General features: G+C 43.7%; 1 protein-coding gene across 2 annotated transcripts in view; it reads left to right on the top strand.

Annotated features, from left to right (window-relative positions):
* Positions 1–12,941, top strand: part of slit1a (slit homolog 1a (Drosophila)) — an 88,551-nt gene that overhangs the window by 60,039 nt on the left and 15,571 nt on the right. For both annotated transcript variants that reach the window (XM_044373069.1, XM_044373070.1), the window contains exons 10-15: positions 3,821–3,892; positions 7,248–7,319; positions 7,422–7,493; positions 7,757–7,900; positions 9,460–9,623; positions 10,666–10,689. In XM_044373069.1, coding sequence (XP_044229004.1) covers positions 3,821–3,892; positions 7,248–7,319; positions 7,422–7,493; positions 7,757–7,900; positions 9,460–9,623; positions 10,666–10,689 — 548 coding nt within the window. The remainder of the gene's footprint in view (positions 1–3,820; positions 3,893–7,247; positions 7,320–7,421; positions 7,494–7,756; positions 7,901–9,459; positions 9,624–10,665; positions 10,690–12,941) is intronic.

Consider the following 12,941-nt stretch of genomic DNA (forward strand, 5'->3'; position numbering starts at 1 on the left):
AACCAATCAGAACAGAGTGGGCTCATTAGGAGGGTGGCCTTAAAGAGACAGTTAAAACGGCCTGTTTCAGACAGAGGTTGAGCTCAGGGGCTGCATAAAGATCCAGCATAAGATAAATAGGGACTTTTTTTAACTGTGAATCATGCAAAGCTTCTCTAATGGAGTCCCAGAATAAAAAAATATAGAGCTGGAAATGAGCATAACAGGTCCCCTTTAAACTGAGACTACATGCTCTTATCAGCTCAGATGGCTGTGAACCGCATGCGAGCGCTTTGCTAACATCCCTCCCTCAGTTTATCAGTCCTCCAACATCTGTCTGGGCATTAACTGTTTACGGCCCACATGCTATCAGCCTACTGTAATTCCCAGGAATGCAGGGCTAGACTCAAGGTAGTGCTTTAATGTTCTTTATCGGGGCTTTAATGCCCCTGGCAGAAATCTGCATGAAATGGTACAGCAACACTGTGATTTATGCACATTGAGAAAAAGGGAGGATGAAGGGAAAAAGCCAGCGGTTGCATTGCATGTCTTCCAAGGAGCATATGTGTAGTGAGGAGGACACAGCAAGTTTCTAGGTCTCCTCCTCCCTATGGGGTCTGTTTATAAATACCCGGCTAGCATGGAAGTCACAGATCCCATGTTCCCCAACAACCCTGACCCATTTCTAGTGCAGTGGTGTGCTAAATTTCCTAATTTGGACACGCAGTTCACACTTCTCTGTATGTTATTGTATAATGGAATGACCACCCAGGAAATACTATGATCATCATTTAAAAGTCATTTAAAAGACATCATACATCCTGCAGGTTAACTTTTGAGATGTAAATATTCAAACTCAGCACCAGCCTTGCATATCAGTTTTTTGCCATGTTTTATAGTTTGTAGACCTCTTAAGCATGCCCTCCAGCTGTAATGTTCCACAAGTGGAGGATCTCAGAGAGACAGTGATGTGATCTATGAGCCCAATAACCAGCAAGCAGCACTAATGGGAGAACAAGGAGGCGGCTGAAAGATAATTCAACCATGCAGGTTTTATAGACAGTAGATTCTCTCCACACAGCAGATGAGTAAAGACATTTTTAAAGTCTTCCTGCCCTTCACATCTAATTGGTACTTAACCGTGTCCTGCTAATAAACTCTACTATGTTCTGATTCATCTTTTACAAGACTGGGGTGAAACACTGGCTTATATCATGTGCATTCCTCCTGTCCTGCCCATCAGAGCCTTACCTTACAGGTTCTATTCCCAAAACGGACTTTTCTTCACTCATTCTCCTCCCCTCTCGATTTTTTTCTTCACTTTCTCTTTCCTGGCTTGCCAAAATCACCACAGGCGGGTTTGAGGAGGCAGAGCCACAGTGAAGGAATAAAAAGAGAGGGCAGGAGGGGGATTCCGCTCAAGAATTTGGTACAGCAGGTTTGATCTGTGCTTGAAGTTCATTATAAAATCAGTTTCAATTACAGCAAGGCGGGCTGCTGGGTATCAAGGCCAGCCTAATGCCTTGTTAATGAGGCACTCGGAAACTCACACACACACATACACTTTCTCGCACACGCAAACACACACATGCTGCTCTCATTACGTACAAATCGGAGAACTGCAACCTCCCTGCCCTGCTCTCCCCTAATGAATGCCAGTGTTGTGTTTATGGCTGTGGGGATGTGAGCTGGTTTCTGTACTCCTCTCTTGTGAGACCAGGCCCAGTTAGCCTAAACACTACCACAACAGATTATTATGCACCATAGTCTCTGTCTGCAATGACTGAACTCTGCCATAAAAATCCCCCCCTCTCTGCGCCTTTCATCTGCCGCTGCGGTCCTGCCATCCATTTCTGACTCACGCACACACTGGCTGAATACCCAAAGGCATAATGTGTTTCCCCTTAATGAAAACCATGCTCAGACCTTAATGAAAAGGATGAAGACCATTGATTGGGCTGACACAAACACCAGCTCACAGACACACATAGACAGACACACATACAAATGTTCAGTCTGATAAATTGGATGGGAGCCATTGATTGTCCGTCTGAAGGCAACTCTGACAGATTGTTTCTTTTTTTCTCCGCCGATTGGACGGATCAGCCCCTTTGTTGATTGGAGGGATTTAGTTGCTTGCAAATATCGATCACTGAGGAGTGACAATTTGAAGGCTAAAAAGTTGTCAGACAGCATTGTGTGCCCTTGTCTGGCTTTGTCAGACAGGGTTTTCTTATTCACTGACACACATTGGAGTACCACAGCATGTAGGCATGCACGTACACAACGAGCTCTGAAACTGAAACACATGCAAACAGCAAGTTAAGTGCCAGACTGGTTTGGACCAGTCAGACCAACTGGTTGATGAGAGAAGGCGCTAAAGCCACTTGGCCCACCACGTTGCCGCATGGTGAGGGCAGAGGAACCACAGCGCTGTCACTCTGCTGTAAATCCACGGACACATTGGGACAGGCAGAGAAAAACAGACAGAGAGAACACGTCCACCACAGGAATCTGTGGTCTGGAATCACTGCTATCCTAAGAATGTCAATTGTGCTCTTATATCGCTCTATAAACAGAGGCCACTCCTTTAAAGGGGTAAGATTCTTGATTGAAAAATTTAGAAACTCAAAACTGTTAAGTGGCTGTGGTTCTTGTCTAACAAAACATTTACCCCCCATGAGTAGACATAAACATCGCATGCAGGAGGCCTAAGAGGCGCGTAGTAAATTTTAAATGGATCTAATAGAATAATTAAATCATGTGGAAATATTCCTGCCCCAAGTAATCAAATACTTTTAAGAGGGGGTTTTTAAATCTATCAACAACATTCTGTTTGCCAAGGGGTTTTGCAGATTTTTAAATATTTCTCATTTCCCTGTGGTGAGAAATGGCATTTTAATGATCTTTGGATTCCCTCACTAGCCCAGTTGTAGCCACTGGCCTACCACACCTCACACAGGCCCATGTCCCCTGTTCCTGCAGCCAGTTGCTCTGCTGGGAGGCGGTATGGCAGGACAACCAGACAGACCCACAGCTGGCTCCCTCCGGGCTCTGCTAAGCCTTGTTAAGGACAGTTTTAAAAGCTGTGAACTGACCTGCAGATAAACAGCCCTCTGCCAGCTACACCAGGGAATTGGTCTGGGACCGAGTAGCAGCCGGCCTGAAACACACAGCCATGCATGCCCACACTAATGGGGTTTAGTGATGTCTGTTTCCCTAAGACCATCTGAGACTGATTAGGGTTTGTGACTGTTCTGTACTAAGTGACCAAGCGTATGTTTGTGTGTGTTTTCATTCATTCACATTTTTGGACTGTCTGTAAAGTGAGATTCTGACAAACTTTGCTTCAGCAGCTCTTAGGCTCACTGGAAAAAGTAAACTAAAAGTAGTCATATTTCACCTCGCTGCAAAGGTTTCAGTGGACACTTTGGAGACACCCAGAGGATGAAGACAAATTTTACAAGAACAAGTGAGATCATTATTGATTTCAGGATCTCATATGAGAACATAAGTGCTGGAAACTATAAATGTTACATCAAAAAGAAATATGACTTTTAGCTGAAGGCCTTAACACCCTCCCACAAACTGAGACAAGGCCTTTTCCATGAGCACTTTAGTATTTAGTCCACAGCACTTTAGTATTCAGACTGTTTATTGGTTCTGAGGATGTTATGACTCTCACATGCCTGGACCTATTACAGCTGGGGAATAGATCTCCGCTAATATAATCAGGCCAATCACCAAGGGTCGGAGGTGATGGGGGATTACTCAGCTCTGTTGCCATGGAGAAGTCTATTGTTTGGTTAACTGATGGTATCTCCTCTTCTCTTTTCTCCAGACGTCTGGAGCAGAATGGGATTAAGTCTGTTCCTCCCGGAGCCTTCTCTCCCTACAAGAAACTGCGTAGGATGTAAGTACAGCAGTACACTCACCTCAGGGCTAAATAATACAGATGAGAACAAGAGGTTGAGGGCTGGAAAAAGAAGCGACAATTGGCAGTTGTCTCATTCCTCTGCTAAGGAGCATGAAGTATTTATTTTGTCTGCGCCTAAAGAACATATTCTTGTTCTCAGACTTGGGGTGGCATGGAAAGCAAGCACTCAGATGCTACATGAGCATAATAACAGCTCTCATCTTTCATTGGTGTGCGCTGGTATTCCCCTGGCTAGTGTTGTCCGGACTGTGTGTGTGTTGTGCCTGCGTGGGCAAACTGTAAACTGTGGCTGGGATGATGATGGGACGGAGAGTGTGCTGGAATGAGGGCTGAGGCTTCACTCTCTGTGGGAATGAGCACTGACAGGCTGGTAGTTGAGACGGAGTGGTTTTTCACCCATTGACAGCCAGCCGTCCAGTCACCCAGCCAGCACACACCAGTCGGCCAAACCCATAACGCCAACACCACCAGGCCTGACCGACATAGCAGCAGGAAGACGGAGGAAACGGAAGGTCAGGGAGTTTCTCTACCCTTCTTAAAGGATTCCATACCGTTTTATCATCCAAGTCTAGGGACAGTTTTAAGTTCAAATGAGGTGAATACAGAGAAGTACAGCTGAAGCAGCTATCTCATTGTAGTGCCAGGGAAATCTCAAATTATTCTTTAATGCGCAAAAATGAATGGAAAAACTTCTTTTCTTTACTGTGATTACAAAAAACGCCATGCCAACTCAACCTGATCAAGTTTTTATGTTAAAGTGAAAGTGAAGGAAACTCTTCAATTAAATAGGTGGCATGGCATTTTTGTTGTTCTTCAGCAAAATGGGATAATCAAATATGATATGTGGTTTTCTTTCTATACAAGTTCTTTATACAAGTTAATATGATGACAGTTTCACAGATTCAACAACTCTAAATATTAACACATTAACAAATTGTACTTACTACTTCAATTCAATTCAATTTTATTTATATAGCATCAAATCACGACAGAAGTTATCTCAGGGCACTTTTCACAAAGAGCAGGTCTAGACCATACGCTTTAATTTACAGACACCCAACATGCTCCCATGAGCAAGCACTTGACGACAGCAGCAAGGAAAAACTCCCCTTTAACCGGTCTCTCGGTTAACCTCCCTCCTTCTTTCTCTCTCAACCGGTTGGGTTGAGACAGAAAGAAGGAGAGAGAGAGAGAGACACAGAGAAGTACAGTAACAACAATAATAATATTAGAAATATGACTAATAATAATAATTATAGCAGGCGTGGGCATCGAGCAGGATCACAGCAGCACGGGGTCCACAACCCACAGAAGCTTGAAATCCGTAACCTGGTGGTCCATGACCATGATCCACAGGAACCTGTGAGACAAGAAAGCACAAAAACTCTGAGGAAGAAGCCAAGTTAGTAACATGCATTAATGGTACATGAGTACGTACAGATGGAGAGGAGGAGGAGAAGAAAGGAGCTCAGTGCGTCATAGGAAGTCCCCCAGCAGTCTAGGCCTATAGCAGCATAACTAGGGGCTGGTCCAAGGCAAGTCTGGCCAGCCCTTACTGTAAGACTAGAGTACTCTAGTATCAATGAAACTGCTATTTCATTTTAGCTCCCCTTATCCTGATTTTACAAAAATGTGATGCTTATATCTACAAAAGTAAAAGCAAGAATGAAAGATTTTTTTTCTCACTGTACATGCAAAAAATGTGAATCATACAGACTCAAAACGGGTTAGGTTTTTACATAAAAGTAAATAAATCAAAATAATCTAATCTAATCTAATCTAATCAAAATGAACTCCAAAACTAAATGGGTGTGACAAAAATGTAATTTGTCTTTAATCGATGTTATTAATATTGTATATCTATATAGAAATCGTTGTTTTTTATAGAAAATAAACAAACCAGATCTAATGGCAGTAAGAATGTCTTCCATCTGGTCCTCCAAACAGACATGACCTGCTACTGTTGCTGCTGATTCTGCATTTAGCAACAACAATGCACGGCTGCATGTCTGTGTTGACCCTTGGCGGCTCTGTTGATTCAGCTGGCTGCGTGCCCTCACTGGCCCAGTCGGTCCTGTGTCCAACAACCTCAGTACAAAGAGTGTCTAGACAGCACCGATACATCATGTTGAATATGGTCACCCTCCTGGGTCATGTTCTACAGATGTTAATATGTATGTTTTACATTTTAGTGGCTTGTTCTGGCATATTAGTACTTAAATATTTGATAAAAAGGGAACATTGGGTAAGTAAAAGTTATATATAGGCTTTTGTGTCCATGGTTGTGCATTTGTTTGCTTATTTATGGCGTGTGCAGGTATGTGTGTAATGCCTCTCCTGACCCTGTGTGTCGTCTTATCCCAGTAAATGCCAGCCACACACATTCTCTTTCACCTTGTCCTAGTTTGGATGACCTACACATGAACCACTCCTTAAGACAGGGATGCAGTAATAGCCCTCACACACCGACACATACACAAACACACTAGTGTCTGAGTTTACAGACACACACCAGTGCAGATGTTGGCTCCTTTCACTGCATTTTCATTTCCAGGAAACCTCAGTCCTTTGCAAGAAGACAAATGGGTACTTATTTAACTGTTACCCCCAAATGAGAAAATATCCCTCTTCTTCACCACATGATGATTTTCCTTCAAAGGTATCCAGTCGACTGGAGTTCAGTCCACATACTCCATTAACTCTCTCTCTCCATCTGTCTTTCTCACTTTCTGTCCCACTGTTCTTATTTTACTGTTGCATTTACTCACACAGACACACACACACATAAACACATAGACACACAGGCTTAGTGGTTATCCTGTGGGGAGAGGCCTGTGGATCCTATTAACAACAGCTATGTTCAGAGGCAGTCTACTGTATTTTGCTCTGGATTTCAGCCACACACCCCATTTTTACTCACACACACACACACACACACACACACACACACACACACACACACACACACACACACACATCATGAGACAACACAGGGCTAGTTGATAGGCCACAAATAATACAAGTAAATGTTTTGATTGGCTAGGAGACTCTATCCCGCTCCATTTCATCAAATCCCTTGAAGGGATGCACCATCAAATATGGGAAAGAGCTGGAACTCATCTTCATCCCACTCACACTACATTTACTTCCTCCCCACTCGCCAGCAACAAGCAGGGGCTTTACATCCACTTCAGCTTCCTGTGAGGGTGACATCCAGTGACAGTGGGGTCAAACCCCCCAGAGGAAACCAATTTAATCTTTGACTTCTTCACCAAACTTGAACAAATTCCTCCATCTCCTTGACTTGAATTGTCCGTCCTCTTTCACACAGAGACCTGAGTAACAACCAGATCTCAGAGATAGCCCCTGATGCCTTCCAGGGCCTGCGCTCCCTCAACTCCCTGTAAGTGACCCCATAGCAGAGTTTGTGCATGTATGTGTGCATAATTATCGTCTTGGTTGTCGTTTCCCGTGTCTAAAGCACGTCTGTGTTGTGATTTCTCAGCGTGCTGTATGGAAATAAGATCACCGACCTGCCCAAGGGGGTGTTTGACGGCCTCTACGCCCTGCAACTGCTGTAAGTGGAACATACACGCACTCTGCTGATGCACTGCAGACATATACTGAATACCAGAATCCCTTAACTCCCACTCAGTAAAGGAGTCATAACCTTCAAATAAACTTTGTACCTGTGCATAGTTTTCTAGTTGGAATGCATAATGAATGAATGCATAAAGAAACTCTGACAAGCTGCTTCCCTCCCTCTTCTCCTTTCCTTCCTCTCTGTTTCTCCTCTCCCCCCTCATCCCTCCCTCTTTTTTTCATTCCTTCTTCTCCCAGGTTGCTGAATGCCAATAAGATTCACTGCGTTCGTGCCAATGCCTTCCAGGACCTGCAGAATCTCTCGCTGCTATCGCTCTATGACAACAAGATCCAAACCCTCGCCAAGGGCACCTTCACTTCGCTCCGAGCTATACAGACCCTGTGAGTCAAACACAGACACACGTGTGTGCTGCCGTACATGCTCTGACACATACTGAGCCTTCACCATAAAACATGAGCCAACACAGAAGTTGTTTACTCGCAGGTCCTGTGTGATCACATTAATTAATTAACAGGAATGAAATGATAAGGTAGAGAGGAGAGTAAATCTATCATCTTCACAAAGACGTGGAGACACACAGCTTCAGATCAAGATCAAAAACAGCTCACACCACACCCACTCTTTCCACTGCCGTTGCTCAGACAGCACCTATTCTGGCTAAAATGAATGTCTCTCCTTTCTTTTCTGTTCCAATAAACAAGGCAAACCACACACTGTTATCAATACAGACCTCACACTGTGGTGTCTAGCAGCTCTGAAACATGCTGCATGTTGATCAGTTCCGTACACACGCATACAAGACACCTGTTGGAGATGACGGATAGATAGTGCTGCCCTTTGGCTCACCAGACACATAGAAAACATATGGGGGGCACTGGGTTTCATGGTCTCAGTCTAAAATGAGCCTCTTGTTTTGCCTGCATTCTGAACATGGTGTAAAAATACATGTAGAGTCTTACCGCTGGTCTCTGGTCATCCAAATCCACCACATAATTTGGATGGCTGCAACAGCATTCCTGACAACACACACTCATTGAACTGAAGCAGAGTCTGGTGTTATGGTTGAAATCGATATTTCAAATCAAATATTTTCTAATATCTATCTATATGCACTCAGTTGCCAGTTTATTATGTACTAGTTTGAGGTGTGCTGTTTTAACAGTATTGTTTTCTACTGAGAGGTATTTCTAATATTTTGTCCACCCCACTTACTATATCAATGATATAGTAAATGACTAGATATTCAAAACATATAACCAACAAAATACATTCAGCAGCACCTCAAACTGCAGGCTCCAAAGTGACCATAAGAAGAGTGTTTATCACAATTTAGAAAATGTCTGCAAAGTCACCTATAAAATTATTATTCAAATTAATATTCAAAGCAATGCAGTTTGTTTTTGTGGGTTTGTGGCTTGCTTAGATTCAATAACAGTAACAGAAATTTGTCAGACATTAAAGGAATAGTTTGACATTTTGGGAAATACGCTTTATTTGCATTCTTGAAGTCCACAGCCAGGCTCGCTGTTTCTCCATTTGTAGTCTTTATTATAAGCTAATCTAACTGGCTGTTGCTGGAGGCTCTGTATTTACCATGCAGACATAAGGGTGGTATCAATCTGTTCATCTAACTCTCAGCAAGAAAGGGAATAAGCTTTTTTCCCAAAATATGAAACTGTTCCTTTAAATGATAAGATTATATCATTATGATATAGTTTACAACTTAGAGTCAGTACACAATAATATTAAATTATCCCCCACTATTTGTTTCTACAATTTCTGGTAAGAGTCTGTACAAAGTCTGTGACTCCAATGTCCAAATGTATACATACTTCTTTCTTGGTGTTTATCCCATCAGTTTTTTAATGTGGGTTCTTTTCTTTCCTTTCTTCTTCTATATTCCTCTCTTACCATCTCCCCCTCCCTCTCTGTTCTCCAGTCACCTGGCCCAGAACCCATTTATTTGTGACTGTAATCTGAAGTGGCTGGCTGACTACCTGCGCTCAAACCCCATCGAGACCAGCGGTGCCCGCTGCGCCAGCCCTCGCCGACTGGCAAACAAACGCATCGGACAGATTAAGAGCAAGAAATTCCGCTGCTCCGGTAGGCTGGTGGCTCAGCGTCACTGTCTCCAAATGTCTCTCTCTTATTACTCTCTTGGGCTCTTTATCTCTCAGACTGGCTTTGTTGTTTTTATTCCACTTGTCTCTCACTGCTATACTCTTACCTTCTCTCTTTCTCTCCGCTGGGAGCGGCTTTTATCTCTGCATTGTTCCCTCTACCTCTCAGCACCTATAATGAGTGATCATTCCTGGCAAAAGGTTTTATTCAGCCTATCATTTGCTGTGCCGGTGCTCCTCAATCAATATCTCCCCAGACGAACTTGGGGCCAAGGAGAGAGGGATCGTTCTCTGTTTCTCTACTTCCCCTCCATATTACCACATTGTGAGTCTGGTTTCACATTCAAGCCGCAGTGAGCTGAGATCACCAGTCGAAGCTGGTATAAGGGCTAGAGTTTCTGTACGTGCCCACCATTCCTCTGCCCTCTGCCAGTCTCAGGCTTCCCTTCCTCCCAGCCATCTCTCCTCCATCTCCCCTTGCCCACTCACCGCTCTCTGCCTGCCAGGTTCAGGTTTCCTTCACGCCCCCTCATTCCTTCACTCCTCCGCACTGCACTAGCCAGGCCTCACCATGCCCTCTCTCTCCACCCTGTGCCTACTATTGTGTTTATGCACTGTGCAGTGCTGTCTGGCACTCTGCACTCTGCTGAGGTTTCACACTTCTTTACAGCCTCACTCGTTTGGCTAGACCTGCTAAAGAAGGGGGTCCATGTGTTTTTCTCTTTCTTTTTTCTTTCCTTTTTTTTGTCTTTTTCTTTCTTACTTTTTCACTGTCTTTCCCCCTTGTCACTCTTCCTTAGCAACAGCCAAATATTTACCACTTTTTAACATTGTTACGTTTCCCCACATTGCCATTATACAGAGATAGTCTTAGGCTACTCTGTTTTACAGTCATGTGCCATGTGAGTCATGTGTCGTCATATATAAGCCCTATATATGACTGTTCTGAAGCATAGCGAGACCACAGCTATGCAGACCAGACTGGTCTCACTGACATCCGTCCCTCTTTCTTTTCTCCATCACAGCCAAAGAGCAGTACTTCATCCCAGGTGAGTGGCTCGTAAATGTTCACACCTATCATTGTCTTCCTCTTTTCTTTAATTATTCACCCTTAACCATGTAGCGGGCATCAGTTTTTCCATTACTCATCGTTCATTTAAATCAAATTCTGCCATAGGTTAAAGGATAATTCCAGTTTATTACAACTTGGGTCTTATAATGCGCAGTTTTGTCATCATTCATGGTATTTTATTTACTAAGCTAATTACTGAGAACTGGGAACATGGCAACTTTGTTAAAAATAAGTCAGGGCAAGAAACGTAAGCAGTCAGATGAGCATACAGGTTTTAAATGAACCCACAGGTCTGGTGTTAACATCCATCGCAGTGTACGACTGACTTCCAATTTCAACTTTGACTTACTTGCATCTTGCCTTGTACTTGCCATAGCTGTGTGCAAACAGTTTTACTGTACAAGAGGGGTTATTACCAACATTGCTGATGGACTCACATTTGGTTTTACCTCCACTGTTTCTTGAAACAATGACCAAAACTATAAAAAACAAACCAGAATCATCCTTTAATGTTGATGATGGTAGGATGAAGTTCACTGGGCATTTTGGGGGAAAATTGGTTGAAGATTGAATGCTGGTGGTGGCTGCACCGTATGTATTTATGTATGTGAGAACAGCAAATTGGGCCCATGAGGTGTGCATTTGTGCATTTTAATGTGATATATGTGCGAGTGCGTCTGTTTCTCCTCGGGTCTGTTTTTCTAACAGTCTCAGCAGATAGAGTCAAAAGGAAGTGGCTCTTTGCTTTGGCATGAGCACAGTCACTCACCAAGAGGGGCAAAGAAAGTAGGGAGGGAGAGAAGGACAGAGGGGAAGGAAAGTGTGTCCTTTCTATCAGTAAAAGCTAAAGAAAATAAAGCCCACCAGAGGACCCAGATTCCTATCAGCGGATGTTTCCGGACCTCTTAACAAGAGCACTTCCAAGAAAATAACTAGGAGGAGCAGTGATGTGTGTCAAACTCTGTGTGTGTGTGTGTGTGTGTGTGTGTGTGTGTGTGTGTGTGTGTGTGTGTGTGTGTGTGTGTGTGTGTGTGTGTGTGTGTGTGTGTGTATGTGTGTGTGTGTGTGTGTCTCTGTGTGTGCCTGTGTGTTGTGTGGATGCTTGTGTGTGCGTGTGTGTGTGTGTGCATGCGTGTAAATGAATGTGTCTTTGTGTGCTAAGCTGAGATAAAGCTCTACACTGGCTTAGAGAACAAATGGGAGTACTATGTAAGCAGAAGGAAGATCAAAGCCAAATGTGATTAATGAGAATTTCACCCTCCCTGAATGATAACAATAAAAGCCTCCACATTATACACATATACATACACACACACACACACACACACACACAATCACTGACAGGATGGGATTCCATAATACATTGATAATGAGGAACCAAGCTGCAAGGAATTATGAGAACTTCTACAACTTCAGTGATGAGTCATTTTGCGCCTCGGAAAGGAAAAACCTCATTCCTCTCCTCTGTGTCTTCTCCTCTTTCGTTTAAATCTGCTGACAGTAAAAGTGTCGCCACCACGCACTTGTGACGACGGCGATGACTCAGGCTCACGAATCTCCCCTGGCTCCTCTACATCCTCAGGATCAAAGCGCTGCGCTGTACTTTCATTGCTTCCTTTCTAGCAGGAAATGCCTTTTCCTGTTGTCTGGCCAAGTGAGGGAAAGTTCCTTAATGACCTGCTTTGCTGTGTCTATCTGCACCCTCCAATGGGCCAACGCTAAGAAGGGACACAGCTTCAGGGAAAGTTTTTACACTGGCAGCCAGAGGAAGTCATTTCTGTGAATGCAATTCACTCTAAACGTGTCCAAACGTATTCTAATAAAGTCAGCGATGAGGGTTTGGGGTTAGGTTATGGTTTCAAATGGCATTCCATTTATTTGGATAGATTCTTGATACTCTGCTGTACTGCTGTAGGATTTTGTCCTAGTTGTTTGAGGTTTTCCTGCTCATGACTTTGGTCTGGGTGCCCCACGGTGTCCCGCTGATGTCATCTCCAAAACTCTGAGAGGTGCACCGATGTGAGCATGCAAAAAGAGGACGGGACACAAAATGTTATCCTAACAGAAAACGCTGGGCTGTTCCCTCTAAATGGAACATGTGCACACACATAAGCTGTACACGCACACATACACACTTATATATACACAGACACTGAGACACAATGCACACTCCCTCAGACACACACACACACACAAACACACACACACACACACTGTTCTAAGTGGCTC

This window comes from Thunnus albacares, chromosome 14 (assembly GCF_914725855.1).
Source record: "Thunnus albacares chromosome 14, fThuAlb1.1, whole genome shotgun sequence".
Lineage (NCBI taxonomy): Eukaryota > Metazoa > Chordata > Actinopteri > Scombriformes > Scombridae > Thunnus > Thunnus albacares.